Source organism: Heliangelus exortis, chromosome 1 (genome assembly GCF_036169615.1).
Source record: "Heliangelus exortis chromosome 1, bHelExo1.hap1, whole genome shotgun sequence".
In the NCBI taxonomy this organism is placed as follows: Eukaryota; Metazoa; Chordata; class Aves; order Apodiformes; family Trochilidae; genus Heliangelus; species Heliangelus exortis.
The window spans coordinates 7,627,801-7,645,349 of NC_092422.1; the positions used below are offsets into that span (position 1 = coordinate 7,627,801).

The 17,549-nt window shown below is 42.1% G+C and overlaps 2 protein-coding genes across 6 annotated transcripts in view; one reads left to right on the top strand and one right to left on the bottom strand.

Annotated features, from left to right (window-relative positions):
- Positions 1-9,787, bottom strand: DDIAS (DNA damage induced apoptosis suppressor). 4 transcript variants are annotated; one of them, XM_071733176.1, is made up of 6 exons: positions 9,533-9,787; positions 8,832-8,875; positions 6,919-7,047; positions 5,770-5,931; positions 4,533-4,650; positions 1-2,771 (listed from the first exon to the last, which is right to left on the bottom strand). In XM_071733176.1, the coding sequence occupies exons 3-6, from the start codon at positions 7,029-7,031 to the stop codon at positions 249-251; spliced, it is 2,916 nt and encodes a 971-aa protein (XP_071589277.1). In that variant the 5' UTR covers positions 7,032-7,047; positions 8,832-8,875; positions 9,533-9,787; the 3' UTR covers positions 1-248. The 4 variants fall into 4 exon arrangements, with proteins under 4 accessions (XP_071589277.1, XP_071589287.1, XP_071589294.1 ...); XM_071733186.1 differs by having other exon boundaries at positions 8,744-8,875; XM_071733193.1 differs by lacking the exon at positions 8,832-8,875 and having other exon boundaries at positions 9,545-9,787.
- Positions 9,788-10,086: 299 nt separating this feature from the next.
- PRCP (prolylcarboxypeptidase) overlaps positions 10,087-17,549 on the top strand; it is a 31,628-nt gene continuing 24,165 nt past the window's right edge. Inside the window, exon 1 of one of the 2 annotated variants that reach the window (XM_071733217.1) lies at positions 10,087-10,205. In XM_071733217.1, coding sequence (XP_071589318.1) covers positions 10,125-10,205 — 81 coding nt within the window. In that variant the 5' untranslated portion in view covers positions 10,087-10,124. The remainder of the gene's footprint in view (positions 10,206-17,549) is intronic. The other variant, XR_011723827.1, reaches the window with a different exon arrangement.

Consider the following 17,549-nt stretch of genomic DNA (forward strand, 5'->3'; position numbering starts at 1 on the left):
TTATTTACAAAAGTTTTTTATTGCACACTCCATAGAGTTAATTTACAATAAAATATAGTGGTTGCAATTTTTGCTTTTCCCCATCTCTGTGGTACAAAGATCTGCAAATAAAAATAACTTGGCTTAGGAAGACATATCCCAATAACTGTATAAACAATTTAATAGTTAAATAGATCTTTTTTTTTCCTGGGTCATTCCCCAAAGTCTTAAAAATTATTAAAAACAACACAGCACAAAATATTTTTCTTTTAGTATTTTGGCTCGTTGGAAAAAGAGGTCTGTGTTCGGAAGAACAACTCTGGAGACCAGCCAATTCCCCCTTCCAAAATATTTCCTGAAGAATTTGTACTTGAGAGGAAATTCTTGCCTTCTGAAGGGGAACATGTTTTCAGGACTGTATCATTTAAAAACAAGGCCTTGGTAGCACCTGCAGATACAGGAGTTGTCAGAATCCTGGCTGTATCCCCAGGGCTTAATCTCCCACTACTGAAACCTGTGTCATTTTCACTCTTCTCTTTGCTTTCAGAATTAGGGTTCCTGCCAGTGTGCCCACAGGTCAATAGCAGGTCACTGGTCCAGCTGACTGTTTTTAAGTTTAAAGTTGCAGTTGGTTTCATCCTTTTGCTTGCAGATGGAGGGATCCACTCCTCAGAGTTAGCAGGCAGTTGGCTATTAAGGGACTGCAGTGAAACAGAGCTATTACATCCTTTGTCTTCCCTGTTACTTGACTTTCCAGGTTCCACTAACCTGCCAGTAAGCTGCTGCAACAGAGTGTTCTGAAAGCCAGACCTGCATCGCTTGCGTCTGGAATGGATTTTCATGGGAATTTTAGGGGTGAAGGAAGTGTCAAAAGAGCTTCTTTCCCCACCAGGCCACAGTGTCTCAAGAGGTTTTGTCATAGGAGTTGACTGGGAATAAGGAACAAAGTCTTGAGCATCAACTGAATTGCATTCCAAATCACAAATTACTGGTGTGCTGTGATTACTAAAAGCCAGAGTGAACCCGTGCAGGGATGACCTTGGGTTTGAACTGTTGTGGGAAACATCTCCTGAACAAAGCACCAATTCAGGAGCTGTGACCTTTTCTGTCATGGTATCTTCCTGAATTAAAGAATTACATGATCTATTAAAGAATTCTACAGGTTTTGTTGCCTCCCTTGCACTTGAACCAAAGAGATCAGCAGAAGCATTGTAGCTGCCTTCAGGGAAGCTGTTGTTCCACAGCATCTCTCCCCTGTTAACACTTTTGAAGGTATTTTCTGACACTTCTGCCAATGGTTTTAATTCTCCTTTATATATCCTTGTAGTGTTGGGAGTTGCTGGATCAGAGTCCCATGCCTCTGTCAATGTAGCATTTGTTCTTTGGTTTGGTATAGAATAATAATTTTCTTTATTTTCACAACCAGCTAAAAAGCCACCATGTGCAGAATGCACACAGGTAGCTGCCTTGTTCCTTTTTAAACAGGAGGTTTTGCCACATTCAGCAGGATGCTGCAGGCTGCTAAAAGCTGACTTTGAAATGGCAGCATTTGCTTCTTTGGTCTGCTCATCCCTTCTCTCAGAAATGGAAGGCTCTGATGTAACTGGCAAGGACTGTGACAGGATAGGTAGATGAGGACCAGGTATGAAGCAAGATGCTCCACAGTCCTTGTCAGAAGACTCCCACTGAGAGATTTCCTTGCTTGGAGGATTTGCATTTGAATGAAGGCAAGCAAACAATATGCTCTCCCAGCTATCACTCTCTGCTGGTGGCAAAAACTTCCCTGAGACACTCACTTCAGGCAAATCATCAGCTACTAGAGTTTGACTGGAGTATGATTTGTTAAGATTTACACCAAACTTGCTACTTTCAAGCAGGGCATGTTTGCCAACAGCAGGGCTGGGTGATGTTACAACACTCTTGTAATCTTCTGTTCTGGCTAAAATCTCATTTAGGCTTTCTGAGAGCAGGAGCTCATCCCAAAACACAGAGTCCATCTGAGACACTACAGCTCCCTTTACACGATGAGAAGCTGAAGCATCCCTCTTACAAAAAATGGAGTTCTGGGATTTTTCTAGGTAAGAATAATTTCTATTAGTCTTTGGGTAAATGTTTTTTACCTCTAATTCCAGGGGATGTTGTAACAGCCTGGAACTGTTTCCATGAGAACATTCAGACTCTGAAGGGGATACTCTTTCTAATCTATCAGTTGCAGAAGTACTGTTAGTCTGACTGGGCTGTGAACTCAATTCATTAGCCTCCTCTTTATCCTCTTCCTTCACAGGAGAGCTGCAAAACTGTGAATCCTGAAGAGTTTGATTGTTGAGAATTACACTGCATGGTTCTGCAGAGACAGAAGACTTCCCCTCTTCTTCATGCTGTTCACTCTCCAGCTTTCCCACTTCCAGAGTGAGAAAGTTTTCTGCTGTTACCCAAGCAACAGATGAAGTCAGGCTGAAGGACTGCTGCCAGGACCCTAAAAAACTTTCTCTGCCATCAGACTGAAGAAAACAGGAGTTTCTGCTCAGGCTGGACAAGCTGCTGAGCTCACTGACAGGTTCATCTATTGGAGCTGAAGATGCATCAGGTAAGTTTGAGCTGTTATTACAGCTCCTGAATTTTGCTGACTGCAGGAGCCGATGGAAGTAGCTGATAACTGTAAAGCCAGTAACAGCAGTGTTTGGCAGGAAGATCTGGCAAGCTGTAAATTTCTTTGTACTTCTATTAATTCTGGAACAGTTTTGTAGGATGCTGCTGGCAGCAGAATGCCCTCCATCTTCACTTGCACAACCCTGGGGGAAATAAGAAAAAAAAAAGTACAATGCTTGATTTTGTGATATAAAATATTAACACATGCCTTTTAACTCAGGCTTAAGTTAAGGTCTCACTTCTTGTCAGGATTTGAAGGGAAGAGAACACAAAACAGTCTGTCACACAAAGCAGTACTCCCTGGGAAATAAGCACTGGCAAGGGCTGTAAAGGGCATCACAGTGAGAGGGTCTTTGCTTGCTGCAATTACTCAGAGTTTTGGAGCTGGAAAAACAATGAAGAATTCTAAGAAAAAGGACTTCACAGCAAACTTCTTCTGCCCTTTATGGCACTGGGTGCTTCCGGGCTTCCTGGGGTGCAGTTCTGTGGGGATGGCTGCCTGCCTAAGGCCAGTGCTTGTCTTTTATCCAGGAGGCACGGGGCAGTACTTGAAGCAAAGCACTCTGGGTACCAAACATCTGACTTGGCAGCTCAGCTATCAAAGTCAGCATGATATTTTCTCTGTGCTACCTCTCTTAAAGGAAAATAAGCTACAGTATTTCTCTTCTTAGATTTATTTGTAGAGTAGTGCTCCAAAGGAGCTTCAGGTGCAGCTCCATATAGAACCTGCAGAACTCTCTACCCAGAAATGACAGGTGAAAGATGACAGTAGGAGCAGAGGGAATTATTTAACATTTTGAGAAGCAGATAAAACCTTTTCACCTCCCCCCTGAAGGTCTGGCAATGCCAGAGGGGCCAAAAAGCAAATGTAACTGCCTTCAAATTCAACAACACTCCTACTCCCTGGGTCTGTGCAAAGGTTGAGGCTGAAGGCTACTAGCCAAGGACAACACTTTTCCAGGTAGGACTTAAAAAAGAATGTTACCCTGATTCTGAGTTTTATCTGGGAGAGTGCAACCATTATGCATAGCTGAGCACAACTAAACAGAAACATCTGCAGCCAAAGGCTGAATGAATGGTCTTAAAATGTGTGTTCACTCCTTGTGTGTGTGCAGGACCAGCAACAAGGCTGTTGATATGTAGGATTGCTTATGTTTGTAAAGGCATCAGACCCAGAGACCTGGTGAATGGTCCATTAAGTTCTACAACTTCCTGTACTTAAGATTCCGTGTATTGGGAAAACCTCAACTACAAACCTATGGAAAACACTTGCCAGGCAGGATTTAGTTTACAGACTGCATAACATGAATCATTTACACAAGCACCACTTGAGAACCTAAAAGACTGTTTCTATGGAAATATTACTAAGAACCAATATTTCCCTTTGATAAACCCATGAAAGAACCACAGATGTGAATGTTGAACAGTTGTACTTTATCAACATTTAAAAAAATGGACTTTAATTAAGAAATATCAAAATGCTACAAGGGGATTGTTTCACCTTACATTTCAGACACCAAGAGACTACAGGATGGGAAGGAAAGGGCAGAGCTGGAAAAGACAGTCTGCTTCTTGCCTGAACTGTACAGGGTTTTTTACAGACCCCAAGCTGCCAGTGATATACACAGGAGCTGGCACTGCTCAGGCTCTCTGAAAAGCAGCCCTGACAAGCAGTCAAGCTGCCTAATGCCATTCAAGATGACTTCTGGATGTGACTCATTTAAAATAACACAGGAGCCTGGGGGAAGAGGAGCAGAATCCTTCCTGTGTCCTAGCCCTAAATTTTCTCAAATTCCCAAAAGATGCTGCACATGATGCTTTCTGATAACTCAGTCCATACTCCCAAGTGGCTACAAGCTAATGAAAAAACTCATTATAAGAGACTAATGTGGATTAGAAGTTACCTTCACTCCAAAAATAAATCTTTTTCCAATGAAACAGGTTTCCACTGCTTGAACTAATAATTCTGGAGATGCATCTGTGTTTGGTTCTCCTGACAGCTGATTGAAGTCTTGAATATACCTTGAGTAAAAACATACAGAATTATTGCACCAACAGAAAATAAGCCTGACACAGCATTTTAGCTGTAGCATTGGTAGGACAGGTGCTAAAGAAAAGATACTGTGGTAGCTTGAACTGAACATAGAAAAAAACCAGGAAACCATGAAACTATAAATTCAGTTGTTTACTTCACTTAAATTGTTAGTCAAGTAGAAGTTAACACAGCGACCACTTTGAACAGGTTTAAATCATGCACAACTTTTGAGTGTTCCCTCTGTGGCTGTGAATTTTTATATCACAGCAGTGTCAGTGTGCTGCTATTGCTTGCACCTTTTCTGCCCACATGATTACAGCAACAGCACCATCCATATTATGACAAACAAGTAACTTTTCCACAGCTGACAGTAGTACAGCAGCTTAGTGCCATGAGAATGTTATTAATGCTACTGTGGGATTTAAAGTATTCTTCTCTGACCCAATGATAACAAAAGATATTGGAAAATAAGAGATTCACTGCTTCTTCATCTATTCTATCTGAAGATCCCATCCTCAGCAGTTTTATGTGTCAGAAAGTCTGAAGCTTATAATGCTCTGAGGACTAACAGGATTTCTTAGAAAACCCTCCTTGCAAAAGGGAAGCCTACTCATATTGAATTAAAGTCTTAAGTTGCACACTTCCCCCCCCCCAAATCCAAACTGTGAAAAAAAAACTTCAACAGAGGCTCTATCTTTACCTTAAGACTCTTCTAAAATCTGAAGCAAAATTATGGCTAAATCTCTGGAAAAGCAAACTAACTTAGTAATTTGCCATCAGGAAAAGACAATTCATTATCTCAAATAAAGGAAGCAGGATGCAGGGAAGAAGCCCAACAATTCAACTGTGAAGCTCACAGAGGAAGTGGCAGCTGCCTTCAACACACAACTGGAGGATCTCTTATGTAGAAGTAACATAGCACAAAATTTCAGTATTTCAGGAAGAAACCAAACCTCTGTAGCTTCTCAAGGTCATGGGTACCCAGAAAATGCTGGAAGGGAGCACTTAAGCACTTTCTTCCCACTTGTTTCCCCACCATCCAAGCTCATCTCCATTTTTTTAGGCTGAAGAAATGCAGATATAGTTAGGAACAATCCATTCCTTACCTCTGCAGGTTTTCTGCAGTGACACCAAAGAATGGATCTAAGCAACTTCCAAATACAGTAATGTCAAACAAATCATTGGTGTCAGCAATCCTTAGGGACAATCTATATCTGTAGCTGGCAGCTTTAGCTTCACCTGTGCAGCCACATTTTAGACAGCTGAACCTGAGAAGACAGCAAAAGGATAAAGAAAAGGATAAAGCAAGATTGAATACAAGAACTTTTGTTAATCACTCCTAAGGTAAGAACTTATCTGCAGCTCTAAGTATTACTACTATAATGCATCAAATAATCCATAACAAACTGTAAGATAGTTTCTTACTCTTTGGTCTTTGAGGCATTAATCTCCCCAGAGGCTCAGCAAGGGGTCTGCATTATGCCAGAATCCTTCTGGCTTCTTCTATTTATTTATGAAATGCTGCCCTGTTGTGAAGCTGAAGAGATGCAGTGGGCTTTGAATGAGCTGTTGGGAGGTAATTCTGAATTCCCTGCACCCTGTTTTGTCCATTTCTTCTCATTTGGGATTTTTCTACCTCTAACTTTAGTATAATAGCTACATTTAAAAAAATCAGAAAATAGCACTGTTATCTTCTATTTCAGCATTTGAAACAACAGATCTTCTTGCTTTTGCAAAGCCAGCTTCTTCCATTTAGTGCTGACATTCATTGATTTTATGTTCTTCTGTGTGTCACAAATTTCACCTCACAGTGTGATTAAAAAGGAAAGCTCATATGCTTCTGGACACTGTGGAAGAGTCCTACAGGACTACCTGATGCACTACAAATATAAAAAGAGAAGGAATAACAACAACAAGAAAAGGATTTGGAGAGGCTTTCAACTAATGCTTTCCAACTTAAAAACAGAACTGAAGAACTGGACTGTAGGGGAGGCACTTGGAAGATGTTAACACACATAATTTATTCTCCTAAATTGTCCTTTGGTACAGCATGGCACTGAACACAACACAACCCATGATCCACAGCTGTCTGCAAGCTACTACTGGAATACAGAGAGAGATAAACAGTGATCAGTAACAAATACCTGAGATTAGCACTTCTGTGGCAATCAGACTAATTTGTGTTAGCTTGTGGTCAGCTCAGAGAGATTCCCAAGGCCTCTGACTGTGCTCATGATCCCCAAAACAGGACGTACCTCCTAGAATCCAGTATCACCCTAGAAAAGCATTTTTGACAGGCAGGATAGGTGAAGCAGGAGTTCTGGACAGAAATTACAGAGGCAGAAAGAAGTCTTTTCACACTGTTCATGGGTGCAGAGCATCACCTGAAACAAAATGGTTCAGAGTTCTCAGTTTTTGAAATGTCAACATTAACTGCTTTTAGCTTTTTTTTTGTTTGTTTTTTTGGTTTTGTTTTGGTTTTTGGTTTTTTGTTTTTTTTTTTAACATCTTAAAAGGCAGCCATGAGGAACTGATCTCTGTTTGAAATTGGTAGCAGCTATTATCTATTATTACTCTTAATTAACCCTTTAAAAAGAAAAATACTCATGAAGACGTAATAAAAAGCAAGGGTTCATTATATTTGCACACTGTTGCTGATAAAACATGCAAATTCCTACTTTTATTTAGGGAATCTTTATTAGAACTGTCCCTGAGAACAAACTTATAGCAAATTTGACTTTTTTTCCTTAATTTAGAATGAAGTCACCAAGTAAGATTAAAACCTGAGATGATTCTATGCCTTAAATACCTTTGACTCCAAAAGAAGGGGATGCCCATAAAATATCAAGAGAGGGATCTGACAAACAGATGATGAACTAAATGTTTAAATAAATAGGAATCAATTTATTTGTGTTCAGTATTAATTTCCTGATCTTGCCTTTGTTACCACTGCACTGTCAAGAATTGCTTTTCAGGAAACACCCTCTATTTTATAAACTTAACTTTTTTCTTCAAGAGACAAGTAGACAAAAATGCCCTCAACAAATAACTGAAGTAAAGACTCAAATGATCAAATGGTTCTCTACAGCTGAATTAAAGGGCACCTTAAAAATCCTTGTAAAAGCACTTTCTTCACAGCAGTAGCTAAATATACATCTCGTGTCAATGTAAACTGCAGAACAAACTCAAAACAGTGACTAAATTTCACATCTTCATCCCAGGGAGACAGAAGGCCAAGGCCATAAACTCAGCTATGGATTTACATGTTAAAAACCTTTCAATAATCAACAATGATACTTTTTTTTTTATACCTCAAAATAGTTCAAGTCACAGGCTACTCCCTAGGGAGCCCTAGGGTCACTGTTCTCAGCATTATGCTAAAACAAAATCTACAAGGTGAGTACTAGAAAATTTGAGTGTCTAATCTTCTTACTCTGAGCAGTTATTCCCTGTGGCAGATAGGCCAGGAAAACAGGCAGGAAAAGGTAAAAACTTTACTGGGGCACAACCAATATCTGATATTCCCCTTAGGACACCTATTAACAGACCCCCCTTTGATCTAATATATTTAATGGTGCCTGCCTTTAATTCTTATAAAAATGAAACTACTTTGTTTTAGTGACTGTAAAAGATATCAGTAAATAGTTCAAGCAAAACATATCAATATATACAGAAATAACAAAATTAAATCTGCTTTTGTAATTGCCTAAGAAGGTAAAATAGGAGAAACCAGCAGTCATTTCACATAATTTCATATTTCAACTGGTTTTCAATGCAGAACTATATAAGCAAAGTTTGTTATTTTCACTTTTTGACAGATAAAAAACCTGCAAAACAAGACCCCGGAAAACATGGTGAACACATTAAGTATTTCACTGGAATATGGGAGACGTAGCATGTACATATTTACAGAGGTCCTGCCAAGAGCTCCTTTTAGAGCTAACAGACTCTGGATCTACTTCTCTGCTTCTCTCTGATAGAAATACAGCACCCGCTATCTGGACAGAAGTTTAAAAATGACAAATACGCTTTACTTTATTTTCTTATTATAAACAAACAAAACCAAACATGCGGACCCACCTGCCCAGCGCGGGAATCCCAGGGCACTCCGGGTGCTCCCCACCACTGTCGCCTCCACAGCTGCCTTTCCACAGCTCCCAAGTCTCACCCTGATTTCCATCAGTGTCCGATGCCCTCTAGTGGGCTCACCGCCTAAGAAAAAAGCCGTAACAAGCAAGAAGAGTTTTAACAGGTCTTACATGGCAGTTTTCACCCCTTAACCAGAAGCCTCCCTACTGCGGCCCCCCAGAGGCCGGCACCGAGCAGCCAGGCCCCGCCACGGGGATCATAGAATCATAGAATTGGCTGGGTTGGAAGGGACCTCAGAGATCATCAAGTCCAACCCTTGATCCACTACCACTGCAGTTCCCAGCCCATGGCACTGAGTGCCACATCCAGTCTCTTTTTAAATATCTCCAGGGACGGAGAATCCACCACTTCCCTGGGCAGCCCATTCCAATGTCTGATCACCCTCTCAGTAAAGAAATTCTTTCTAATGTCCAACCTAAACCTCCCCCGGCACAACATGAGACCGTGCCCTCTTGTCTTGCTGATAGTTGCCTGGGAAAAGAGACCAACCCCCACCTGGCTACAACCTCCTTTCAGGGAGTTGTAGAGAGTGATGAGGTCTCCTCTGAGCCTCCTCTTCTCCAGGCTGAACAGCCCCAGCTCCCTCAGCCTAACCCAGCTCCTTTTGCAGGGATGCTGCAAACCCAACGGAGCCGCCTGGCTTCACCCCACGCCCGCCGCTCCTTCTGGGTGCTTTCACCTTTGAAAACCCCGCAGTTAACGCCTCAGTTACCGAGGCACTGTCGTTCTCACCGATGGGCCTCTTCGTGTCACCAATCCCAGTCTCCGCCTCCCGGCCCCAGGAGACGGCGCTGAAGGGAAAGGGTGAAGCGCAAGTTACCCGGGCAAGGGAACAGGCAGGGGGTGGAGGTGCCCTCAGGTCCACACGAGAGAGACCAGCGGAAGGTTCCCGAGGCGGCCGATCCCCCTCTCCCGTGACCCGTCCCCTCCTCCCCTGCCCGGGGAAAAGCCGCCCACGAACCCCGCTCTGAAGCGACACCGGAAGCCGGAAGTGCTCCTGGCTGCGGGCCGTTACTGGGGGCGGGGCCGAGGCGGCGCTCACCCAATGGTGACGCAGTCTGGAGCCAGGGCCGCCCGAGCTGCCCAATAGGAAAGGGAGGACTTCGGCCTCGTTCTGACACGCCCCTCACCAGGGGGGCGGAGCCGACCGCCGCCCCCGCCTCAGTCGCCGCAGCCAACCGCGAAAGGGCGGGCGAGCCGGCACCGACGCCTCAGCCAATCGAAAAGCGCCGCTGCTTAGTGCCCGCCCCCTCCACGTGCCGTGCCCGCTATAAAGCTGCGGCGCGGCCGGTGTAGCCCCGTATTCCTCGCCATGCTGTGGGTTGTGCTGTACCTCGGCCTCCCCGCAGCCCTGTCTGCCGCCCCTTACCTCACACGGTACCTCACGCAGCAGGTAGGAGCCCGCCGTCTCCCGGGGGGAGGGTGGAACGACGGCTCCTCCTCCCTTGACACCGCTCCCGAGCAGCTCCGCCGAATACCGAGGCTGGGGGGCGGTGTGAGGGGCAGGTGAGGCCAGAGGAGGGCTGTGGAGATGATCAGAGGGTTGGAGCACCTCCTGTGAAAACAGGCTGAGGGACTTGGGTTTGTACAGCTTGGAGAAGGCTCTGCAGAGACCTTATAGCGGCCTTCAGTACCTGAAGGGTCTATGGAAAGATGAGGAGGGAGTTTTTACAAGAGCATGGAGTGACAAGACATATGGAGCAAGGGCTTTAAACTAGAAGAAGGGAGATTCAGGCTACACGTTAGGAAGAAATTATTTCCTTTGAGGGTGTTGTGAGGCTGGCATAGGTTGCCCGGAAAAGTTGTGGGTGTCCCCTTGTTGGAAGTGTTGAAGGCCAGGTTGGATGGGGCTTTGAGCAACCTGGTCTGGGGAGAGGTGTCCCTGCCCGTACAGAGGGTTAGAACTAGATGGTCTTTAAGGTCCCTTCTAACCCAAACCCGTCTGTGCTTATGAGGTCTGCCTGTGGGGGACTGCACTGGTGTGCAGTGGGGTTTGCAAGTGCTACCACGGCAGTTTCTGTCACTTAGAGATTTGCCCCATGCTCAGCACAGCTCCTCTGACCTGCCCGTGCACCAAGTCACCCTTGAGCAGGGGTTTTCCGTGGGCATTCAGGGATCATTCTGCTGTACTCTTCATGTAGCTGCAGACTGGCTGTTAAGACTATTTTTGCAGACTTCTGGGTTTTGCAGTCCTTGATCCCTTTGGAAAAATGCTCTGAAGATTCTGATTAAGTTGTAACTCTTTAGAGTGACAAGTAGTCTGCTCTATTATGTCTGCACACCATACCCTAACATCAGAGTCTGTATTTCGAAACAAACTGCACAGCATGTTGGCAGGAAGGGGCCAGGGACCTGAGTTGTGCCTCGACTGAAAATAGCAGTTGTGGCTTTTTTGTTTGTTTAATAATGAAGTAAATTTCTGTTACTAACCTGAGCGTTGTTTTCCTGCCTACTCTGATAATTGTCCTTGCAATTTCTTGGCAAAATCCATAGCATGTGGACAGTAAGGCTGCAAGTCCTGGTGTGATCCCCTTGCAGAAAACTCAAAACTCTGTTTATTTGTAGGTTTTCACAAAAACAGTCAGAAATTTCTTTGTATGTGTCAGGGATGATCTGCATCTTCACTTGTGCTGTAGGGAGGTTATCATCTTACTGCAAAGCACAGTAAGGGAAGAGGACATGTTTCTATTTTTCTCTTGGTTTGATTACAGTTGGGCTGGTAGCCTGCAGATGATATTTTATGCCCTCATCCACATATAGAATGGTGGGAAGGAGAAGGTGTTAATTCATGGAGATCTTGCATAATGTGTGGATCATCTGTTTCAACTTTGTTGGAAGGTGAGCTTATGATGGAATGAGTAAAATGGGAAGATTACATAGCAGACGTGAATAAACAGGCCTTGTGAGATAATACTGAATAGCTATGAAATAATTTTTAGCATTGAGGTTCCTGTTATAGTGGGTGTCAGAGGTGTGTAGGGAAGGTGTTTGGAGTTCTAGTTCCAAATCCATTCCCTGAGGTAACATTCTTCTGCAGACTGTTATTGGTTTGGGAGTATTCCTCTTCTGTTTTTTCTGCATAAATTCTCTTTCCTGAAAGAACCTCTCCAATGCTTTTCTGGTACTTGGATGGCATTTTGAGATCTGGATTCTTCCATTAGCCCTGAAGGATATTGTGGCACCATGCTGCAGACACCTTCTGCAGTGTGTGGTCTGTGTTGGCCAGGATGTTGATCCTGTGGTGGTGGTGGTGGTGTAACCCTAAGTGCAACTCCTCATTGTCCTGGCACATCAGTTGTTGCACATTGCTGTCATAGTATCAGAAGTACTCACTCTGTGCAGTCACTGTGCCTTTGTCACTGTGCTGTTTGTTACACCTCTGTCCTCATTGCCTCTCTGGGTTGTGATATCACAACCAGGTTCTCCTTGGCAGGCAGTCCATGTGCCCTCCAGTTGCTTGCAAAGCAACAGAACTGCTGTGTACCTGAAACCTGTGGATTTTGGGAGGTGTAGAGATGTTAAGGGAGGGAAGAGTCCCTGTGACATCCTGTTCTAAAGGTGATGCTACAACTTGCTTCCTTCAGTCTCTTCCACATTCTCTTGCCCTACTTCAAGCAAAATCACACTGGCTGAGAGTGGCTGCTTCAGGAAAGAGGGGTCCTATTCACAGGCCTTGAGATCCTTGCTTTCCTTGTCCAAAGGCTTACTACTACTGCTGAACACAGTGGGAGATGTGTGGATATTCATGTATTTTTTTGTATTCATCAAAGATTTGAAAGCTACTGCCTGGCACTTGAAAGACAGAGAGGGTTAACATAAGAGGTGTCCAGTCACACCGAGGGCACAGACTGCTCTTACTCAGGAGCACAGCCTGCAAAACTGATTGGGTAAACTTTTCAACCCTGATGAAACATGCTGAGTGCTGCTGCCTGTAAATTTGTAATTATATTAATTCTATAGTGGAACATAAATACCTTAATTAACGTATTAAATAGGGGTGGTGATACTTTGCCACCTCTCAGGACTGGTGAAGTTCAATTATTTGCATTAGAGTTGCTTATGGCATGAATCATCTGCTTCTGCTCTGTACTGCTGAGTCTTCTTGCCTGAAGTTCCTGTTTTGATTCTTGTTTATCCCAGTGATGGTTTTCAACATCAGTTAAAATTACTTGTAGAAAAACAATGTCATATAAAAGTGATTTTATAATAGGGCAAAATATTAGTGTCACAAGGGAAACATTTCTTATACCTACTTCTGTAAAAATCTTTCTGAATATACGTAAAAATGTAATACTTCTACAGTTGAAAACTTTGAAAGTCTAATTTTTTTTTGTATGAATTTTGTTGCTTACAAATAACTCTTGAGCACTTCATTCATTAATGTTGCACATTGGAGAAGTGAATTTCAGAAGCTGGGAACTTTCGTGTGTAATTAGTCTCTGAAATGGAGCCTCTTGGCAGGTAGCCTGTAGACCTGGAGCATTGCTTAAGGGTTTAGTGTCAGCCTTTACTGAGAAGCAATGGCATTTAAGGCTGTTTCACAAGAATGGAGAAGTAGGGGTCATGGTTGAGCTCAGTGCTAATTTACAATTAACTTCCTCCTATTCACCTTTGTAAGTGTCAGACATCCCTGATGATGGGGTCAAAGTCTTTGATATTGAGAAATAAGCAATGCCTGTGTCAGTGTGCATAGGATCTTGGCTGGCATACTGGACAGTGTATGTTCTTAACTTTTAATATTTTATCTTAAGGGTTTGACTTTTCCTCTTTTACAAATAACTAAGGCCTTTCAGCCCTCTACTCCTCCAGTGCAGATGTGCACTGGATAAAGGTACCTCATTCTTATCTGGGTTAGTAAATAGCCCTTGAAGAAGAAATTCTTGTCTCACCCACATCTTTACATCAGTACATTTTGTATCTGTATCAGGGAAGCTGTTTGGTCTCCTTTTAGCTGTACAAGCATGACTTCTGTAGGCAAGACTAGTCTCACTTCTACTTTGTTGCTTGCTTGCTGAAAGGTTGTGTTAAATTAATCCATCACAACTGAACTTCACAGGGAGAATGATGTGTAGGATGTACAGAGCTGCAGGAAAACCAGCACTGTCTGAATGGCTTCTTTGCAGGCACCTGTGTCAGTAACCACAGTTCAGATTGACTCAGTGGACTTGGTGTAGCCCCTGAGAGCCATCTACTTCTCTTTGCTCAGTCAGAAATAAACTTACAGTGTAGTGGAGAGGGTCTGGAGTCTGGCAGCTTTTTTGACCTTGAGGGAGCCTTGTCTGGGCATCTCTACATTCCTGTCCTTAATGGATGTACCAGCATTACAAAACAACAGAGCCTGAAAACTTGTGGTGCTTTAAGTGCAATACTATTAAGAGGATGGTGCCTTAGATTTCCTGATATTTGAAGGATTCTTAATGATTAAGTGTCTTTTTCAGAAAATAGAATGGATGTGGTGTCTTGTCACTCAAATTGGTAATTGATGGATGTGGGAGACTTAATGTGCTGATGGACCCTTCACTGCTATCATCCTCTGTAAGCACATCACTTGCTTTGTGGACTGCTATGAATTGGCCTAAGAATCAATGTAATAAGTACAAATTAACTTGGGTTTGGCAAGTTACTGAGCCTGGTCCATCGATGAGATTGTCTTTTGAACTAGTACAGGTCAGTTGGGTCGGTGTTTCCAGAAGATGGGCTCTGATTGCATTTACTCCTAGAATTCACACCTATGTCAGCATTTCATAGCTTGGTAAATTCATATGCAAGTCTCTGCTTTGAAACACATCTGCACTTCAAATTATGTGTACATAAAAGGAAGCTCTGTGGTAGCTCCAGAGTAATGAAGCTTCAAAAGTAATGTGATTTGATCTTTTCTGACTCTGTCAGGTGTCATTAATACCCTATTTTGTGTCACAGACTGAAATTCTGAGGCAAAGAAAATGAAAGCCTTGATTGAAAGTGCAAAAAGTAAAATGTGAGTTTCAAGCCAAAAAAAAGAATTTGAGAAGGACTGCAATGGAGAAGTGAAAACATGTTTTTTAGACATGGTTCTTTCTGTTATAGGAAGAGCCAATTTAGAGGAAGCCAGTGAATCCCCCCAGTTTTTCTGCTCTAACTGAAAATGGACTACAGCAAATAAAAATTTTACTTCAGTCTTGGGTCATTTCATGAATGAGCAGAGTAAAGGAAAGTGAGCTGAAGAGATTGGATCACCTTTTTAATTTTTAAATGCTGTCTTAATTTATTAAGATACTAAAATTGGGTTGGATTATGATAAAATGGTTTACCCTTAGTTTGGATTAATCCAAAGTAAGGGTAAAGTTTTGCTCTTACATGTAGCATCTCCTGTACTCACAAGAAGGAAGCTTACAATTATAGAACAAAATTAATCCAATTCAGCATTTTCTAGTATTTGAAATTTTTGCTTTTGTATGTAAATGAGCATCATGAAAAACATATATACATATACAGTGTATATATATGTGCTGTTTTAAAGCTAATTAAATAAATTCCTAACCACAGGCCTAAAACTGCCTTTTAAGATACTAAGACAGATTAAGGTTAGTGCTTTAAATTCTGGTCAGCAATTTTTTCACCCCCATCTTGCTGTGACTCAAGGTGGTGTTTCAGAATAGTAACAGATGTCGGGAATGGTTAAGATAGGTTTGTTATTTATGTCTGGCACCTTAATACAATAGCACTTTTAACTTCTGGTGAAGGAAAAAACAAAGTGCTTTTTACAGGGCCCCTTGGTACCAATTAGAAGTTGTGTCAGTGGTTAGAGAAGTGATGCTGATGTTTGTCTCAGAGGTGAATTACTTGGAGTATGTTTTACTCATCAAGTGGTACAGCAGTACTTGGCAGCCCTTACTCTGATTTCATGGTGTGATTTAAAACAGGAGCTGTAAGCTGTAATCCAGGTCTATAAGCAGAAACAATAGCTCTTATTCAGTGGACAGGAAATCAGGGAAGTACTTGTTAAAGCTTGTCAGTGAATTTTTATTTTTATGCAGTGCTTATCTGTGGGTCACAATGCAGACATCAGCTTCTCAAATTAAGCAGGAAGCACTTAGTTTCCTCAGAACTTGCAGTCTCTTCCTTCAAGTGAGCAGTTAATAGTAGAGACTACAAAAAGCATCAATGATCTCTACTCTCTCTGAAAATAAGCACTTTTTTATCTCACTTGCTTTAATCATTAAAAGCAGTAATAGGTTACTGAAAGTTTTCTGATAGACTTCCTTAGTTAAAGAATGTCTAAAGGGCTAAACAATAAACAAAATCTTGTTAACTTCACTAAAGTTAGTTTGACTTGTACCAATTGCCCATGGTGCAAATGGTTGCCAAAAATACCCCTTTTTTGAGGAGTGAGGAGGAAAATGAAATTGAAAATAGAATTGATTTTAATGTGTTCTGTGTTGATCTCAAATTTGACTTTGTATCAGGACATCCAACAGCACAAGAAGTCATTAAAGACTGTGCAGTTAATTTGTAACCTATACCAAATTGGCAAGAGACTAGAGAAATTCGTTTAATTTTAATGAAATAAATTTAATTTTATTTACTTCAGACACTCTGGAATTTATAGATGATGTATCTAAAGCAGTGATACTTCTGTAGGTAAGTGATCTTCTGTAGGTTTGCAAAACTGTTAATGTCTTTATTTTCTAGGCATGTGGATTCAGTTTATAAAATATGCAATGCCCATTCTTCTGTCTGTATCTTTTCAGTACAGTTACTAGATCCTTCCCTCCTTGCCTGTGATGTAAGGAGTTACTTTTCTTTTTAAAATTTTTAGTTGCTGTCCCCTGTGCTTTTACTTCAGCACCAGTGTGCCTGGAATACTTTAATTAGTTATGTTGTGTTTAGTGAATGCTTTTTTCAGAAAGAATTCATTAGGTTTGCATACTAAAGTAATTAGAAAGTTCAAGTAAGTTTTCCAGTTCTCATTCTTTCAGAGAAAAAAAAAAATATAAAAAAAAAATCTCCATAATGAAAAACCCAGAAACCAGCAAGGCCCACCTATCCACTTCTCTATTTAGTCTGTCAACATCTGGCTCAGCAAAATAGCTCTTCAGACACCAGTAACTGCATTGTGTAGGTTGTGTGAGCACTGGCATCTAACCTGATATGGCACAGATGGCTTCAGGTCTTCTCCACAGGGCAGGGTCATTTATGCCTGGTGACACAACTGCTAGACCCAGTTGAATCTCTCCGAAGTGCTCAGGTATCTCAAAATGGCATTAGATTCATCTCTTTTGAACAAATTAGGCACTGATTTGAATTCTGTTCTCTTTCATATATGCAAATCTACCTGCATATAGTCTGCAGCTGATACTCGGTGCTGTTCTGGTGTTGCTACCAAATGGCATTAGTACTGTCGGGTGGGCTGTGGTCTGGTTGTCCCTGCACACTGTGAGCAAAGAACAAAACTTAACCCACTGAGTTGTTGTTTCCATCTTCAAACTGACATAACAGCTTTTTCCATTATTCACCCCTGCAGCCAAAATAGGAGTTTACCCTTGTGTCATGCTTAAAGTGTGAGTGATTGGGTGAAGATTATCTGGAGGAGGTGTTTGTAGATTAAGGTCTGAGATGTTCCTCTCTTTCTAGAAGAGAAGAGGGTTCCCTGCAAGGCCTGTCTGGAAGCTCTGTGTCCCAGCTTCTTCCTCTGACAGCTGATATGGACACACTTAGTGGTGCATCTCCTTTTGTTCCGTGTTGATTTATTCTGCTT

Coding starts and splice junctions, on each gene's coding strand:
- DDIAS (XM_071733193.1), bottom strand. CDS start 7,031: ATGAACAGTGTGAAAAGACTTCTTTCTGCCTCTGTAATTTCTGTCCAG. Junction 4,651..5,769: donor ACTGCAGAAAACCTGCAGAG/GTAAGGAATGGA, acceptor TTTTTACTCAAG/GTATATTCAAGACTTCAATC. Junction 2,772..4,532: donor GATTTATTTTTGGAGTGAAG/GTAACTTCTAAT, acceptor TATTTCCCCCAG/GGTTGTGCAAGTGAAGATGG.